The sequence below is a fragment of the Triticum urartu genome, chromosome 1, assembly GCF_003073215.2.
Source record: "Triticum urartu cultivar G1812 chromosome 1, Tu2.1, whole genome shotgun sequence".
In the NCBI taxonomy this organism is placed as follows: Eukaryota; Viridiplantae; Streptophyta; class Magnoliopsida; order Poales; family Poaceae; genus Triticum; species Triticum urartu.
In genome coordinates, this window is record NC_053022.1 from 417,852,275 (window position 1) to 417,872,324 (window position 20,050).

The 20,050-nt window shown below is 45.7% G+C and overlaps 1 protein-coding gene across 1 annotated transcript; it reads right to left on the minus strand.

Annotated features, from left to right (window-relative positions):
• Positions 1–3,730: 3,730 nt before the first annotated feature.
• On the minus strand, positions 3,731–6,727 carry LOC125534951. Its single transcript, XM_048698012.1, has 4 exons — positions 5,946–6,727; positions 5,694–5,775; positions 5,506–5,585; positions 3,731–3,997 (listed from the first exon to the last, which is right to left on the minus strand). The coding sequence occupies exons 1-4, from the start codon at positions 6,089–6,091 to the stop codon at positions 3,979–3,981; spliced, it is 327 nt and encodes a 108-aa protein (XP_048553969.1). The 5' UTR covers positions 6,092–6,727; the 3' UTR covers positions 3,731–3,978.
• Positions 6,728–20,050: the final 13,323 nt, after the last annotated feature.

Sequence of the window (20,050 nt, forward strand, 5' to 3'; positions counted from 1 at the left end):
CCGTAGGGCTAAAGAGCAAAACGAAAAAAGATAAAAAAACGAAAAGAGAGAAAAAATAACATTAATAATAGGAGGAAGGAGACGAACACAGAGTTCGGCGCTAGGCATAAAATCGTCGTAGTCTTGCCGCATTCCAGGGGTTTGGCTCTAGGTGATTGTCTGACGCATCACGCAGGCGGTACAATCCTCCGGTGAGAACTTCGTCAATGATGAAGGGACCCTCCCACTTGGGCTTGAGTTTGTCCTTTTTCTTCTCCGACAGGCGTAGAACGAGTTCACCAACGTTATAAGTCTTGGCCCGCACTTCTCTGCTTTGATACCCGCGAGCCTGTTGTTGATAAAATGCGGAACGGGCTTTTGCGACGTCGCGCTCCTCCTCCAGGGCATCTAAGCTATCCTGTTGATCAAGTTCGGCTTCTCTCTCTTTGTACATGCGTACTCGAGGTGATTCATGGATAATATCGCAGGGTAACACTGCTTCTGCACTGTACACCATGAAGAAAGGTGTATATCTAGTAGTGCAGTTGGGCGTGGTCCGCAGCCCCCAGAGTACGGAGTCGAGTTCCTCCACCTAGTGCTTGCCTGATTCTTTCAAAGACCGCACTAGTCTAGGTTTGATGCCGCTCATAATAAGACCATTAGCCCGTTCGACTTGACCATTTGTATACGGGTGATAGACAGAGGCGTAATCGAGCTTAATGCCCAGATTAGCACACCAGGTTTTCACTTCATCGGCTGTGAAATTAGAGCCATTATCGGTGATTATGTTGTGTGGGACACCATAACGGTGTACCACGCCGGATATGAAATCTATTACCGGCCCCGCGTCGGCCGTTTTGACTGGTTTGGCCTCTATCCACTTAGTGAATTTATCCACTATGACCAGCAGATACTTTCTCTTATGGGGGGCATATGGCTTTGGTTGGCAAAGAGCTGGCATCCGACGCAACGTTGGACAAGGTCCTGTGCATCTGCTCGGGCCGTCGGCCAATAAAATCCTGTACGGAAGGCCTTGCTAACAAGGGTCTGAGCTGCGGCGTGGTGACCGCCGAGTCCGACATGAATTTCAGCCAAGAGCTGCCGCCCCTCTTCCTCGGAGATACATCGTTGAAGAACTCCGGTAGCGCTTTTCTTATAGAGCTCTCCCTCATGAACCTTGTAGGCCTTCGAACGCCGGACAATGCAGCGGGCCTCATTCTGATCCTCAGGAAGCTCCTTCTTATTAAGGTAGGCCAAGAAGGATTCGGTCCATTGGGCAATGACTGCCATAATGAGATGAGCCGACAGTGTTATTTCGGTGGTTGAGCCTCCGACGATATCGGTGTGTTCAGAATCTTGGGTTGTGTTTGGATCTAGACTAGTGCTGCCGCCCTCCCCCTGCCATACCACAGATGGCTTAAAAAACCTTTCCAGAAAAATGTTAGGTGGGACGGGGTCGCGCTTAGCGCCTATGCGAGCAAGAATGTCCGCTGCTTGATTGCTTTCTCGGGCCACATGATGGAACTCGAGTCCCTCTAACCGATCCGACATTTTTAGGATGTCATTGCGATAAGCTGCCATCTTTGGGTCTTTGGCATCGAAGTCTCCATTTATTTGAGATATTGCGAGGTTTGAGTCCCCACGCACTTGCAGGCGTTGTATGCCCATGGAGACAGCCATCCAGAGACCATGCAATAAGGCCTCGTATTCGGCTGCGTTATTGGAGTCTATGTATAGTATTTGTAGTACGTACTGAACGACGTCTCCAGTAGGTGACGTTAAAACGACGCCCGCCCCTAGCTCTGCCACCATTTTGGAGCCATCAAAATACATAACCCAATTGGAATATGTGTCGTACTCTTTGGGGAGTTCGACCTCTATCCATTCGGCGACGAAGTCAGCCAGTACTTGGGATTTAATAGCTTGAAGTGGTTCGTATGTAATATCAAATGGAAGGAGCTCAATGGACCATTTGGCAATCCGGCCCATGGCATCGCGGTTGTTTATAATGTCATTGAGTGGTACTTCGGAAGCCACTGTGATCGAACACTCCTGGAAGTAGTGACGGAGCTTTCGGGATGCCATGAAGACCGCATATGCTATCTTTTGATAATGGGGGCACCGAGATTTGCATGGTGTAAGGATAGTGGATACGTAGTATACTGGCTTCTGAAGCGGGAATTTGTGTCCGTCTTGTTCTCGTTCAACGACGAGCACGGCGCTCACCACCTGATGTGTTGCCGATATATATAATAACATCGGTTCACCGAAGTTTGGCGCGACCAGGATTGGGTTGCTCGCAAGAAGGGTTTTTATTTCCTCCAGTCCGGCAGTTGCCGCGTCCATCCACTCAAAGTGATCGGTTTGTCGTAGAAGGCGATAGAGTGGCAGTGCCTTTTCTCCCAATCTGGATATCAAGCGACTTAGAGCTGCCACGCAACCCGCGAGCTTTTGGACTTGTTTAAGGTCTATTGGCGTGGCCAATTGTGACAAAGCTTGGATTTTGGTTGGATTTGCTTCAATTCCTTTGTTGGAAACGATGAAGCCCAACAGTTTTCCCGCGGGGACATCGAAAACACACTTTTCTGGATTGAGCTTAATGTCATACACGCGGAGGTTGTCAAATGTGAGATGTAAATCGTCTATTAGTGTTTCAATGCGCCTAGTTTTGATGACGATGTCGTCCACATAAGCTTCAACTGTCTTGCCGGTCTGTTTCTCCAGGCATGTTTGAATCATGTGTTGGTATGTGGCGCCAGCGTTCTTGAGCCCAAAGGGCATGTCGTTGAAGCAGAATGGCCCATATGGGGTAATGAATGCTATTGCAGCTTGATCGGACTCCTTCATTTTAATTTGATGGTATCCGGAATATGCATCAAGGAAGCACAGTGAGTCGTGTCCTGCGGTAGCATCGATGATTTGATCAATGAGGGGGAGGGGGAAGGGATCCTTAGGGCAAGCCTTATTGAGGTCTTTAAAATCGACGCACAACCGCCAGGATTTGTCCTTCTTTGGTACCATCACCAGGGTTTGCCAGCCAGTCCAGATGTTTTACTTCTCTGATGAATCTGGCCTCAATTAGCTTGGCCAGCTCCTCCCCCATAGCTTGGCATTTGGGCTCAGAAAAGCTCTGCGGTGCTTGTTTGATTGGTTTGTATCCCTTTAAGATATTAAGGCTATGTTCGGCCAGCTCACGTGGGATTCCAGGCATGTCAGAAGGGTGCCAGGCGAATATATCCCAGTTTTTGCGAAGGAAATCCCTTAGTGCGGCGTCGACCATTGGGTCTAGTTGTGCTCCAATAGATGTTGTCTTCTTGGGGTCCGTTGGGTGGACATGAAATTTGACTATTTCTTTTGCCGGTTTGAAGGAGGTGGATTTGGGTCATTTGTCTAAGATCACATCGTCCCTATCCACCGTGGAGCACAGTGCGGTTAATTCTTCGGCCGCGAGGGCTTCAGATAATGCCTCAAGGGCCAGGGATGTGGTTTTGTTTTCGGCGCGGAGTGCTATGTCTGGATCACTGACAAGAGTGATTATGCCGTTTGGTCCGGGCATTTTGAGCTTCATATACCCGTAATGAGGTACAGTTTGGAAGCGTGTAAAAGCATCCCGCCCCAACACAGCGTGGTATCCGCTATTGAAAGGAGCCACTTGGAAGGTGATTTCTTGTGGCACCCCGGCTCAGAGAAACCGGAACGCCCCATATTCCAGCCCAGAGATCGAGGAGAAGTCTCTGGAATACGACACTGCTTGAAATAGAACAAATCAAATCTTATAACAAGAATAATAATACAATGGTCTGATGTTACAAAGAGGCACATCAGCACGACGACACTACGCCTGCGATACTATACTTGCTCTATGCTAGTAGCAGAACAACTCGTAGCAGCGGAATACTTCTAGCAGTGGAACAACGACGAAGGTGGTGAACTCCACTCCACAGGGACTCTGGCTGGGACACGATCTAGCTCGCACGCACGACAACCATCGACAAGCAATCATGGCATCACCTGCAATCTGGCATGATACGCCAGGTTAGTACATTGAATGTACTTGCAAGCTCACAACAACCATAAACATCAAGGCAAGACAATAAGATAGCATTTAACAGGTTAAATAAATTAACAACTATTATGATTAAACAACTACTAAGCATGGTATGAAACTAATACAATACTGATAAATCACCATCTCAGATCTCCATAACCATTTCTCTCTTGGCTAACCGACCAAGCAATATACCATCTCGATCACCTCATGATCCAAACCAAACGGTGACCATTCCAGTGATCACTACCACGACCAACACTTGGTCTCAATCGTGATCCTTCCAGCGATCACTACCATGACCAACACTTGGTCTCCAACATCATCATCAACATCCTGCCAATCTGTACCACTCAACATATCAACATATAAATATATCACCTATAAGTCATTCCGTCATGTGAGTGTTGATCGAACGATGTGACCTACTACGAACCCATGCCCATGACCGAGGACGCGGCTATCGATAGATTTAAATACACTCTACAGAGGTAGCGCACTTTACCCACACCACGGAACCCATGGCCTCGCACTCCCATTCGGGTGGACCAACGGCGTTCCAACAAAATCGATCTACTGCCATGACACTCTCCCGGCCACTCCGACCAACACCCATTTTGGGTTCAGTCCTGGGTGGCCCATGCCTACCAAAGGTCTTACGACCACCGTCGTGGAAAAAACGGTCCCAAACGGGGACAAAGTGCGCAAAACAACTTGGGCTCACAAGGTTCATGTCCGCCTACCTGATCAGGGTAGCGCATGCCCATAACCTTCCCTACATTGGAGGCATCGGCGATAGGCACGTCAATAGACCACATTAGGGCCTTCCCATAGAGGCAAATGTGGTTGCACTGGAAAAGCCCGGGTCGGTGGCACCTAACCAACTTAATGATGGAATTTATCCCCAAAAATATAACTGTGATAATTGCTACTCCGATATCAACTATCAAACTATAATCCAAGTCATAGCAATATCCAACAAATAATCTGAGCGTAATATCATCATACCAAAATACTCCAAGGACAACATAACATTACTATCATGATGAATCCAATAACGATAAAACTACTACTCAAATGTTAAGAACTAATTATCCAACTATGATCCACATGCAAGCCTCACCTCCAACATCATACTCCAAAACATAATATCATCTAGCATCATGATGAAAAAAACTCTAGCCACTAATAATCCAAAGGCAACATGATATCCAAAGTAATACTTCAAAATAATACCAGATACCATCATGAAAATAATCATAATAGCCACTAAGAATCCAAAGGCACATGTCATCCACATACTCATCAAAATGTAAGTCCTAGAACTCCAAGCAATATCATGGCAATAGCAAGATCAAAACAATACTCCGAAATATGCCATGAACAAATCACAAGTAGCTAGAACAATATTTTAAACAAGTTTAAATAAAGAAACCATGTCACTGCATTGCAATCACGCAAATGAGGGTGTGGCTTGCCTGGGGTGGAAGAAATCACCGAGAAGAAATGCGAGAAGCTCGCGGAAAGAATCGCCGAAAAACGTTCTCTCTCGGAGGGGCTGATTAAGAGCAAGGGCAAAACGGTCATTTTCAGAATGTCAAAACATGGTGAAAATGATTCCATCGGAACGGGCTCAGCGAAACAAAGAAGTGGGCTTTTGATTCACCTCATTTGGAGTCGTGGTTGAAAAGATATGAAGTGTTTTCTGCCAGGGACCTATCTGTAATGGAAATATTTTCAAACAGGGCCTGGACAGAAAAAACAGAAAACACAATTAGAGAAATACGCTTTCACTGAACTGAAAATGCATCCTGGGCTGAAGAAGAAACGGAATGGGCTTTCGATGGAGGAAAACGTATTCGCGAGAATACGCTTTCACTTATCCGCCTCAGCAGTTCGGGTCAACGCGGGGACTTACAGGCGGGGCCCGCCACTTATCCATGTGGATAGGGCGGGGTCAGCGCCGAAGTGGCTGCCAGGTGAGGTCGGGGAAAGGAGGGGGCCCGCCTGGCCTCGTCTCCTTCTCCTACCTCTCGCTCGCCCGTGAAGGCAGAGGACGACCATGGCTGTCGGCGCCCGTTCCAGCGACCATGGACGTCTCCGGCGAGGCCCAGCACACCGGCGAGATCGGGAAGACGAGATGCTCCCGCCTGGAGCAGAAGCAGGCGCCAAGGAGGGGTGTGTCCGCGGCACCGCGTGGTGGCAGGAAACCCATGGCGGTGGCTGGACTAGGGAACTCGCGGCTACGAGCACTCCGGTGCCGAACTGAGGGGTGGGGGAGGGGCGCTGGACTACGGGGAATCCTCTGGTGGTGGTAGAGTGGAGTGAGAAGGTCGGGCTTGAGCCAATTTAGGCCGAATCCGAGGCAGATATGGTGGCCATGGAGGAGGAATGAGGGGCTCTGGAGCTCGGGTGACTGGTCAGGGAGGTAGCTAGGAGGGAGTAGAGGAGGCTGGTGAGCTTGGCGGGGTCTCGGGGTGGCCTTATATAGTCGCGGGGCTAGGAAGTCGAGCTGGCGTGGCCACGGACGCGTGGCCGGCGCCACGGACGCGTGCCCACTCGCATGAAGTCGGAGGCAGGCGACGAGGGAGACACAGTGGAGAGCTCACGGGGAGGAGAAAGCCAAGGGAGCGCAGGGAGGAAGAAGATGACGATGAACCGAGGCAAAACGCCACTGTGCTCTCGTGGGCGTTCGGCGGCGAGCGTCAGTGAGCATCGGTGAGGGGTTTTACTGAGAGGGAGAGAGGTCCAGGAGGACGACGACGACGCGGTAAAACTCTTGGACATGCTCATGCGCGCGAAGCCGACGAGAGGAGCTGCCGACGCACAAATGGCCACTAGACGCGACCACTACACACAGAGCGCTTGCACTGTGGTGACATTAACGCGGTCACCGCGTGCACTGGCAGGTAGCGAGGGAGAGGGGCTTGACCATGTTATCTAGTGGGTAGTTCATCCAGGGTAGGTTACAACCGCGGTGGTATCTCGGTTGAAACTGCTATGGTTAACTGAAAATCACCCTCTGAAGTTTACTGCAGTAAACTTGGGTGAACACTGGTGATCAACAGGGATTTTACTGGCACCAAAGAGTTTGTCTGGGGTGATCAACTAAGGAAGTACTATGATCCTGGAGGTTTTGAGGCATAATGAAGCACAAACTAATATAGTTGCTTTGTAACTCACATTATGGGTCCAGAATCAAGATTTGGATGATGCACTCACATGGAGTAACCACTTCAGATAAAATTTGGCAGGGCTTGGTTATTTTGCCAGATAAAGGTGCTGTAAAAATTTCATACCAATTGGTTTTACCAAAATGGTACTTCCTTCACAACTATCTTCACTGGCCAGAATCTTGCAATAATTTTGGAGAAATATTCCCTAGGTTAAATAGTTCCAAATTTGGTGGAGAGAAGTTATTTGGGTAGGAGAATGCTCTGGTAAATTTTCAGGCAAAATGAAGCAATATAAAATATACTTGCTTCACAGCCTGAAAATATTGACAGAATCAAAGATTTGATGTTGTGCTCACATAGATGATTGGGTGGGGTTTACTTTCGGAGGAGAGCAATGATATGAGCACAAGAAGAGGCATGCAAAATTTCAACTCATTTGGGTAAACCTATCTAGCACTTCCTTCACAAAGGCCTCCCTCGGACAGGAACTTTGAAAAATCACTGAGGAAGTTTGGCTAGGCAAATAAAGTTGAATTTTGGCACAGGTAAATTATTTGGATGATATATGATGCCCGAAAATTTTGGGGGCAAATGGGTAGAGATAAATAGCACTTGCTTCACAACGTGCCATTTAGGACAGAATAGGGAATGAATTTATTGAGCATGATGAGAAATATGGCCAATGAAATATTTTGCCATATTTGATGAAGATATGACCCAAACAAATTATAATAATTAATTGGGGATTTTTGGATGGACAGAAATATAGGTTGCTTCACAACCTAGGGCAGATAGGGTTATTCCTTTAATAGAAAAAGGAATATTCCCTAGAAAAAGATTTTAGGGTTTGGTCAAGCAGTGAAGTGACATGATCTTGGCAAGGTTTTGAGAATGATGAGCCACTTGGGATAGGAAATGAAGATGATTTCTCAGGTGACAAGGCCACGAAACCACTCCAAAGCGAAAAACAGAGCAAAAACCAATAAATCAAAAAGAAAAAGAAAGGGGCCAAAATCCAGGTTGTTACATTTCTTCAGACCGATAATTCTCCAGTGTGCCAAATACCACGTCAAGTGTGATTTTTCCCACACACCGCGCCTCCCGACTGGGAATGATTCCTCGGAAGGTCGTGCTGCTTTGCTTGATGCGGCTCCTGTCTATTTCCATTTTGTGGAGTGTATCCTCATAGATGAGGTTTATTCCACTGTCACCGTCCATGAGGACCTTGGTGAGTCGAAAGCCGTCCACGATGGGACTAAGGACTAAAGTGGCTGGTGCTCGGACTGTCCAGTATTTTGGTTCGTCGACAACATTAAAGGTTATAGCCGTATCGTTCCAAGGGTTTACTGTGGCGATTTGACAAACTTCGGCGAGGCCGCGAAGTGCCCTTTTGCGCTTATTGTTTGAAGCAAATGTCTCAAAGACCGTCATTACTCTGGGGTCGTCGTCTTCTGGAAGGTGTTGCTCCGGGGTGTTTTTGGTAAGGATGTCCTCGCCGCTCTTGGCTACCTACCGGAGTATCCAACATGCTCTAAGGCCATGGGTTGGTATGGCATCCGGTGTTGTGTGTATTTTTTCATGGGCCATTGAGCCATCCCTCCAGAATGGTTCCACGCCACGTAATGCGTTTGTATTTCTTTGCTATTGGACTGGGCATGTCACTGGGATGCGCCCTTTTTGCCTGGACCAGTGGTTGAGTTAGGAACGATGGCTCCCAACAAGATGCCTGATCCCTCCAGGCGCTTTCCATTGCGTTGTACTTCTGTATGATAGTTGCCAAGTCAGGGAAGTGTAGTATGCGGCGGCGATTAATGGCCTTGAGGATTCCTTCGTTCATGAAATTGTAGCGGGACGCTGATATCGCGTCCTCGTCGCAGCAATCTTTAACCTTGTCCTTGACAAGGAGGAATCTGGCCCAGAAGTGGTGGACCGTTTCCTGAGACTACTGCTGTATGCTCGTGAGAGCTCTTATGTCTGGGTGGGTGGGTGGAATTGGATTTGGACCGTGACACGATTGATGATCCGGAGTCTGAAGTTTTTCTAGACTTAAGAGTCCGGGCTCCGGAGTATCTTCTGGTTGCCTTTGCCCATCATCTGATTCTATGTTCGGAAGGCCGGTCACCTCCTTTTGCGTGTGGGTATCCGGATCTGTAGGGTCAGCAATCCGGACGTAGTCCGTCTTCGGTATAGGGGAAGATTCACTGTCTTGCTCCTCGACTACCGCTATCTGGTGGGTGATCGATGGATATTTGATTTCTCTTTGGTCGGGTTTGAGACCGATCCGATCATAATCTGTGGCGATTCCCAGGGCAGCGATACGATCAAGGAGCTCGTTTAAAGACAAAAACTCTGCCGGATCCATCTGCTTGGAGTGTTTGGGATCGATACGAAGAGGATTTTCGATGGCCCGAGAGGTCATCATCGGCTTAACGGCCGAACGGGCGGTCATGGTAAAGATGCCCAACCGGAGGGTTTGGCCTAGGGCCAATTATCCTCCGGTAGTAATATTGTCTTCAAGGATGAGGCGAGTCATCGATCCTGTCGTCGACGGCACAGTGGAACTCTCAATGAAAGCACCAATGTCGGTGTCAAAACCGGCGGATCTCAGGTAGGGGGTCCGAACTGTGCGTCTAAGGCCGATGGTAACAGGAGACAGGGGACACGATGTTTACCCAGGTTCGGGCCCTCTCTATGGAGGTAATACCCTATGTCCTGCTTGATTGATATTGATGAATACACGTATTACAAGGGTTGATCTACCTCGAGATCGTAATGGCTAAACCCTAGAAGTCTAGCCTGTATGACTAGGGTAATGAGTATTCGGCCTATCTACGGACCTAGCCCTCCGATTTATATAGACACGGGAGGGATCTAGGGTTACACAAGGTCGGTTACAGAGAAAGGAATCTACATAGTTGGCCGCCAAGCTTGCCTTCCATGCCAAGTCCCATCCGGACACGGGTGCAGTCTTCGGTCTTCGTATCTTCACAGCCCATAGGTCAGGCCCATGGCTAACAGGCCGGACGCCTGAGGACCCCTTAGTCAAGGACTCCCTCAGAGGGTGTTGTAGTTGAGGTTGCGGTGGACGCCGACAACAGGGCATCGACTCTGGCGTGATGGAGGAGGGCGGCGGTTGATGGGTGGAATGGGGTGGCGGACGGAGGACGCCGGGGTTTCGCGGATGGTGGAGAGGTAGTTTTTGCGCCCACGGAGTACGAATGGGGAATCGGACGGGTGGGCGGGGGGAGGGGGAGAACCATGTTTCGGTCTGGGACGCGCTTGTTTTGGGCTTTTTTGAACAGACGATGGGCCGCACTTGTTTGAAATTTGGGGAAAGTACAAACTTTGCCCCCCTCTTAAATTTTGGACCTACTGCGGGTCTAGGGTAGGATGGTAATCCTAGGTGTCCCAAATAGTGGGCGGGAGCAATTTCGGCCGCGCATGTGTGCTTCGGCGGCCATTGTGTATGAATGTTTTTCGAAGGCGGTTGTGTGGCGTCTAGATGAAGCTACAAACCTACCCCGGTTTAGACCTTTAGACGTCGGGCCGGTAGGTTTGACGGGTCGGAGTTATTAGAAAAGTAATTTCCTTGTACTACCAAACATTGGTCTCATGTGGTTTTGGGCGAGTAGAGGCTCTTTTGGCGCTTCGTTCGAAATTTTGAAACATAAGCATTCACGTTTAGAGTACTCTTGAACTTTGAGGATTGACCTAAATAGACAACGTTAAATTTGACCTTGTATGTTTGAAAACCTCATTAAATTATCCGCTTATTTTTGAAATTTTGACACTTGAAAATCCTATAACTAGAATTATTTTGGAATGGAGGAGCTAAATTTGAATCTATTTTGTACATGACTACATATACTATTATGTACAAAATCAGAGCAAAGATTGGTGTCCCCATAATTTAGGTATGATTTACAAATGCCATGATATCAAATTCAAATAATTGAATGGACTTCATGTTGAATTCGATTTTTTTAAACCACCTTAAGTTGAATTCAAATGTATGCTAGTTCATAGGTAGCTATTTATAATGTTCTTTGTTTAACTTTCGTATGTATAATGTGCTGTACACACACAACATGAACTATACTCATGTTTATACTCGATTGCTAAAGTGATGCATTGTGTGGAGTTCAAAATACTAACTATGTGGATCAATTGTGTCGAATAATAACATAGGCATGCTCAAATTCAACAGAATCTAGATGTCTGATGGATCAATGACTGTTCCTTACGCGAACTGCAAATATCATGATCCCATCCTAATATTTGGATACAATTTATATCTTTAATCAATGTGTACAGCAGTCTTTTACGTGTAGTTTCACTCTCCATCAGTGGTCTCTCACACATGCTCACACACACTCTCCCAAGGTGTCTTTCTCGCACACATGCTCTCGATATAACCCTCCCTCCCTCTCGTAACCATTTACGACTATTTTCACTAACCTTTATCACAAGCACTATTCCCCTCACAAGCATACACACACACAATCCCCATCGACCCTTTCTATATACATAGACCTGCCTACGTGTCTCCTGTACGCACATTATCTTTAGGCCTGTGTGTCACGCATTGTCTCACACCTCTCTTCCTAATCGACGAGTATGATTCTAGCAGAGCATTCTGTAGGATGCCCCTTAACATAGTAATATCAGAGATAAAGGGGTTACCTTAGTCCGAGAACCTAGGGTTACAAATCCTAGCCGGGTTTGTCAGTGGACACAGAGTCCTTCACAATTATGTTATCTTTGTCTTGTATGACTAGTCATCCATGGGTCTCCCTAAATGCGTCATGGGCCGACCAATGTGGCGTAGGAGAGAACCGAACAAAGGGACTCACCTCGACCCGCCGGACCTCACACGGTGACACACCCTCTGCCCCCACATCTCGTTATCTTCTCACACCCACACATACCAACACAGACACCACACACACACACAAAATATTCTCCTGGTGCCTCTATCCACTCCCCCTTGCATATACACACTCAAGGGAATCTCTCGCCGTGACATCATATTCGTCTCTCTCTCTAGACCACTCTCATTTCTCGTGCTATCTATCCCACGCCCCCCTGCCGGCCCCTCTATCCATGCCTCTCTCGAATACGTAATACACACACATACCTCTCTAGGCCCTGCCAAATGCATCAACTACACATTCACACATGTTACATTATGTACCCATTGATCTAAAAAGCCCTCTCTTCACGTTTATTTCGCATACAACATTCCTTTTGAATAAACTGTGGCCAAAAAATTATTTTAGAATTTCTACATATATAGACCATTACAAAGTTATATGAAGGAGTATGAACGCTAATTTGCATTGCATGGTGCCCACAATGATATTTATTCCACTTTGTGAATTTGTATATTTTTATACTATATATAAAGTTAGTCATAATAAAGAGAAACGAAGAGCATCTCTCTCTCCATCACATACCCCCCCTCTACGCCCCTTTCACATACGCACACAAACTATCTCCAGGTCCTCTAAAAGTAAGCCCCCAGCACATTCACGCATATTTCATCTTTCTCTCATGATATATACAGTGATGATCATTGTATTTGAAGCGAAAGCACGATACGTACATTGGACTTCAGAATCCACTCATTACGGTCACCATTTACGTTTTGTGATTATTATACAGTCACTGGCTCACCGTACAACTCTATATTTGCTCTAGACACGACTAGTTGACCAGTTAAACGCTCCACGTGGCACCTCTAGTGTTGCATCACATTATCTCACTACCATTGGGCCCACCTGTCGGCTTGTATCTACTCTACATCTACGCTCTTATAAAATACACTCTTATAAAAAACAGAGTTGGTGATGTTGGTGTGCCTGCCATCCTGCAATATAGTCCGTCCGATTTACATCTGACGGATAGGAAAGAAACTATGGCAATTTTGCAAAAAGTTACCCACACACCTCTTCACATTTGCAAATAAGGCCTTCCGTCGTTCATCATTTTCTCTCACAAGATAAACTAGTCATACAAATGCATCTTGATGTTACGTGCAACGCACGGGCATCTTGCTAGTAAGAATGAAAACAAATGACAAAAAAAATATTGGACGGTGGTTCGAAGTCATGACCGCGGGCACAACGAACAAGGTGGCCTTGCATTGGTATGATGAGCCGTCTGTTTTAACACACACGAGCTGGTGTGGTGATTATACACACACGCACACATGCACACGAACTGCATGCACACAACTCTCACACGAACACATGCACCCACGCACGCACGCACACAACGCTCACACGTACACACGCAGCCACGCACGCACGCACCACTCACGCACACATGCACGCATGCATGCACACACCAGTACACCACACGACCAACACACACTCTCATGCTCAAGTGCTCAACCTACATGTGCATGCCCACACATCAGGCCCTGACAGACACATACACAACCAGGTGATTCCCGCGCACGTGTTGGAGTCTTGTCGCGCCTGCGTAAATTTTTGTTTATCTAATCTTTTCCCTATGCGAACTGACAGGTGGGACCCACAAGGAACGTGGTCAATTTACCTGGTCAACATGGTGCCACGCAGACTATTTGGCCAGTCAATAGAGTGCAATCCGATGCTGATCTGTGAGCAAGTGACCGTATAATCACCGCAAAACATATATAGTGAATGTAATCAGCTTATTCTGAAGTTCGGTGAACGTATTACGCTTTTCTCTCTGTAGACCCTCCAAAACTACATCTCTACACATTCTCGCATGTTACATCTAACAACTATGTGATACGTCTCCAACGTATCTATAATTTTTGATTGTTCCATGCTATTATATTATCAACCCTGGATGTTTTATATGCATTTATATGCTATTTTATATTATTTTTGGGACTAACCTATTAACCCAGAGCCCAGTGCCAGTTTCTGTTTTTTCCTTGTTTTAGAGTATCGCAGAAAAGGAAAATCAAACGGAGTCCAATTGACCTGAAACTTCACGAAACTTATTTTTGGACCAGAAGAAGCCCATGGAGTATCGGAGTTGGACCAGAAGAGTCCTGGGTTGCCCACGAGGGTGGGGGCGCGCCCACCCCCCTTGGGCGCGCCCCCTGCCTCGTGGACAGCCCGGAGGTCCACCGACGTACTTCTTCCTCCCATATATACATATATACCCTAAAAACTTCAGGGAGCACAATAGACCGGGAGTTTCACCGCCAGAAGCCTCCGTAGCCACCGAAAACCAATCTAGACCCATTCCGACACCCTGCCGGAGGGGGAATCCCTCTCCGGTGGCCATCTTCATCATCCTGGTGCTCTCCATGACGAGGAGGGAGTAGTTCTCCCTTGGGGATGAGGGTATGTACCAGTAGCTATGTGTTTGATCTCTCTCTCTCATGTTCTTGAGGTGATACGATCTTGATGTATCGCGAGCTTTGCTATTATAGTTGGATCTTATGATGTTTCTCCCCCTCTACTCTCTTGTGATGAATTGAGTTTTCCCTTTGAAGTTATCTTATCAGATTGAGTCTTTAAGGATTTGAGAACACTTGATGTATGTCTTGCGTGGGATACCCGTGGTGACAATGGGGTATTCTATTGATCCACTTTATGTATGTTTTGGTCATCAACTTGCGGGTTCCGTGACCTTGGGAATCTATGCATAGGGGTTGGCACACGTTTTCATCTTGACTCTCCGATAGAAACTTTGGGGCACTCTTTGAAGTTCTATGTGTTGGTTGAATAGATGAATCTGAGATTGTGTGATGCATATCGTATAATCATACCAATGGATACTTGAGGTGACATTGGAGTATCTAGGTGACATTAGGGTTTTGGTTGATTTGTGTCTTAAGGTGTTATTCTAGTACGAACTCTAGGGCTGTTTGTGACACTTATAGGAATAGCCCAACAGATTGATTGGAAAGAATAACTTTGAGGTGGTTTCGTACCCTACCATAATCTCTTCATTTGGTCTCCACTATTAGTGACTTTGGAGTGACTCTTTGTTGCATGTTGAGGGATAGTTATGTGATCCAATTATGTTATTATTGTTGAGAGAACTTGCACTAGTGAAAGTATGAACCCTAGGCCTTGTTTCCTAGTATTGCAATACCGTTTGTGCTCACTTTTATCATTAGTTACCTTGCTTTTTTATATTTTCAGATTACAAAAACCTTTATCTAGCATCCATATACCACTTGTATCACCATCTCTTCGCCGAACTAGTGCACCTATACAATTTACCATTGTATTGGGTGTGTTGGGGATCCAAGAGACTCTTTGTTATTTGGTTGCAGGGTTGCTTGAGAGAGACCATCTTTATCCTATGCCTCCTATGGATTGATAAACCTTAGGTCATCCACTTGAGGGAAATTTGCTACTATCCTACAAACCTTTGCACTTGGAGGCCCAACAACGTCTACAAGAAGAAGGTTGTGTAGTAGACATCAAGCTCTTTTCTGGCGCCGTTGCCGGGGAGGTTAGCGCTTGAATGTATATCTTTTGATCTTGCAATCGAGTCTTTTAGTTTCTTGTTTTATCACTAGTTTAGTTTATAAAAGAAAATTACAAAAAAATGGAATTAAGTTTGCCTCATACGCTTCATCTTTTTAATATCTTTCGTGAGTATGATGGAAAGGAAAATTGTGCCAAAGTGTCAGAAGAAGAATGCATTAAAATGTTTGGCACTAAATATCTGAATGATGAGCATGATTGCAATGCTGTTAGTATGAACTCCTTGAATATCCATAGTACTAATGATGATTGCACTAGTTATGATGAAAATGTCTCCTATAAACATGTCAATTTTCGTGGAGTGCATTGGGTTTGCAAGTACATACCAAATAGGGAAGATAGATATTGCAAGAGGCATAAGCATTTAGAAACTAAATGGTTGCAAGAAAGGCTAGATGTTTGTGCTGAAAATTTAAATTTTCTTGGCCGTACTTGTGAACTTTGCAATGAACGTGGTCATTTAACCATCCGATAAAAATTGTTTCATGTCTATTCGTTTCCAAAAACTGTGATGACTTGATTTATCTTGGACATCATAATGAACTTAGTTTGCTTATGGGTTACGAAGAAATGAAACGTATAACTAACTATCTTCCAGTATTTGCCCGTGATAAACTTCTTGGCTTTGATCTAGAGGAAATTTATATGTATTGTGCGGTGAATTGTATTGAAAATCCTTATATTGCCAACTACATAAAGAAAAGAAAACACATAGAAGATGAAGAGAATACTAATGAAAGGGAAGAGACTTCCCCATACCCTCCTATTATTTCTTATGATGAATCAGGTAATGAGGAGGAGACTCCTATTCAACCAATCTCGTTAATAAGGAGCTCCAAAAAGAGGATTGAACCCACACATTATGTGGTGAAGAAGACGAAAAGAAAAAGGAAGAGAGGTAAAAAGATATCTCTCCCAAATAATGCTGCTCCTATTACTATTGTGCCTCATGAAAATATAATTGTGGAAGATAATGATACTTCTTATGATCTTGAAAATCTTTTTGGCACTTGCTTGAAATAATATGATAATTGTTATACTATTGGTGCTATCCATACTATTAATGATGAGAGTGATTATGCTTATGATATGAAAAGGCCCAAGCTTGGGGATGCTATGCTTGATGAAGATGATGTTTTCGAGAATATATTTGCTGCAATTAATGTTTGTCCCAAGCTTGGGGAAGCTATGTTTAATGAAGATGATATTTTTAGTCTCCCAAGTTTTGATATGCAAATTTATAATGATGATAGCATGCCTCCAACTTATGATGATTATATTGATGAAAGTGGGTTTGGAAGAGTGTCAACTTTAGGAAGTAATGATCCCACTATTTTGGAGGATGTTGAATCTTATTATGATAATTATGAAAGTGGATTTGGAGAGGTCATGAATTTATTTAGTGATGATTCGACTATCGTGGAAGAGGTTTCAATCGATTATGATGAGAACAAAGTTGCTACTTATGATGATTATTGTGATGACACGTATGCTATAAAAAGTAGTGATGATTATATTTCTAAAACTTGTCATGATTATGATTACCCCTTTTCTAAAAATTACTCTTTTAATGTGGAAACAATTTATAGTATTCAAGTCTCTTATCATACTCCCACTATCCCGAATGAGAAGAATTCTGCTTATGTGGAGAGTAGTAAATTTTCTATGCTTGCAGATCATGAAAAGAATGCTCTATGTGATGGTTATATTGTTAAATTCATTCATGATTCTACTGAAAATTATTATGAGTGAGTAATATATGCTTGTAGGAATTGCAATAATATAAAGTTTCCTCTCTATGTGCTTAAAGTTTTGAAGTTATGCTTGTTTTACCTTCCTATGCAAGTTGATTCTTGTTCCCACAAGTTGTTTGCTCACAAAATCCCTATGCATAGGAAGTGGATTAGACTTAAATGTGCTAGTCATATTCTTCATGATGCTCTCTTTATGTTACAATTCTTATCTTTTATGTGAGCGTCGTTGAAATCGTCATGCCTAGCTAGGGGCGTTACGATAGCGCTTGTTGGGAGGCAACCCAATTTTTATTCCTTGATTTTTGTTCCTGTTTAGTAATAAATAATTCATCTAGACTCTGTTTAGATGTGGTTTTATGCTTTTAATTAGTGTTTGTGCCAAGTAGAACCATTGGGAAGACTTGGGGAAAGTCTTTTTGATCTTGCTGTAAAAACAGAAACTTTAGCGCTCACGAGAATTGCTGCCATTTTTATTTGGAAAGTGCTATTTAGTTAATTATTTTTGCGTATGATTAATAGAGAAATTCCTCACGTCCAGCAATTTATTTTAGAATTTTTGGGGTTCCAAAAGTATACGTTTTATACAGATTACTACAGACTATCCTTTTTTTTTATAGATTCTATTTTCTATGTGTTGTTTGCTTATTTTGATGAATCTATGAGTAGTATTGGAGGGTATGAACCATAGATAAGTTGGAATACAGTAGATATTACACCAATATGAATTTAGAATGAGTTCACAACAGTACCTAAGTGGTGATTCATTTTCTTATACTAACGGAGCTTACGAGTTTTCTGTTAAGTTTTGTGTTGTGAAGTTTTAAAGTTTTGGGTAAAAATTCGATGGACTATGGAATAAGGAGTGGCAAGAGCCTAAGATTGGGGATGCCCAAGGCACCCCAAGGTAATATTCAAGGACAACCAAGAGCCTAAGCTTGGGGATGCCCCAGAAGGCATCCCCTCTTTCGTCTTCGTTCATCGGTAACTTTACTTGGAGCTATATTTTTATTTACCACATTGTTGGGGATATAGCTATCAGTTATAACCCGCCCAGGAGGGGCCGGGTCAGTCCCAATGAAGGGTCACAAAGGAAGCCCAGAAAATAGTCAAGACGATAGTTTATTAAAGTTTATAGAAGGCCTAAGCCCAGAGGCGGCTTAAGGCCCAATATTGTAAACCGCCATATGTACGGAAAGACTTGTAAGGAAAGGCATGTAAAAGAAGCCACCGAGCCGGACAAGCTTTATAAGCCGGCCGAGACTCTGTAGGCCGACGGGCGTCAACCCATGTATATAAGGGGACGACCCAGTGGCGGCTTAGGGCAAGAAATAAGAGATCGATAACCAAGCCGGCGAACTAGCCTCTTGGTGACCGAAACCCCAGCAATATCAACACAACTAGACGTAGGCTTTTACCTTCATCGTAAGGGGCCGAACTAGTATAAAACCTCTCGTGTCCTTTGTCTCGATTAACCCCTTTAAGCTTCCTGGTTGCGATGGCCCTACGACTAAGTCCTTCTGCTAGGACATCTACCGTGACAATTCCACGACAGTTGGCGCCCACCGTGGGGCCAGCGCATGGTGGATTTGAGTTCTTGAAGGGCAACTTCGAAGGGCTCAAGGGATACGTTGTGGGCCGGATGACCAAGAGTCGTCGCGGCAAGCTCTACATCGACGATGAAGGATGGGGCCCCGAGGTCGGCTCAATTGAGTACGGGTACCGGGTCCCCTTTGGCGGGATTCATGTCTCCATTGGCCGGATCGTTGAATCAGGCCCTAAGCCGGACATCTGCACCAACATCATCGAGACGGCTCAGCGTGTGAGACCCGCCCAGGCTCGACCCGCCATAAACCATGCTTTTGTGGGTTGCATCCATGCAGGTGAATACTCGGAAGGATCAGTGGATGGCGGTGAGACGGCCATCTGTTCGGACGCTACGTCATCAACAGGCGAGACAGACTTGTTGTATCAGCTGCTGGAGGGCATGCTTGGGGGCTGTTCCGATGGCAGCAGTATTCCGGACACCTTTGAGCCACCAAATCAAGATGGAGTTTTCATGGCAGGCACCCAGCCTGGGCAGAACTCCACGGCTGCGGCAGCGATGGCCACCGGGTCAGCAGCGGCCGGGTCAGGAGACCCCGCGTGCTCCCCGGCTCAGATACTAATGGACCTCACAGATAAGCTGATGACCCTGTTGACTGCCGTGGTGGAACCGGCGGATAAAGTTCAACATGATGCGCAGGTGGCACGGGTGCGTGAAGAGATGGCACAGGCCAAGGAAAACTTAGCGGCCTAAGAGGTCAGGTTGGCCGCGGAGCGGGCGGCTTTGGACGCTCGTGCTCAGTAGCTTCAAGCAGAAACGTTCTGGCTCTCGGTGGATCTGAATGCGTCAAACTAGGTCATGAGGAGAAGGCACCAGAAAACTCAATCACGTCTACCTCTGATGCTCGATCCTAGAAACCTTTTCCATACACCTGGGGCCGGTCCAAGTAATCCGCCGGAGGCAAATCGGATCACGACACCCGGAGCACCGGTTCAGCCACGGGCCATGGAACTGCCTCGCATGCATACCGCTCCGCCTCATTATGC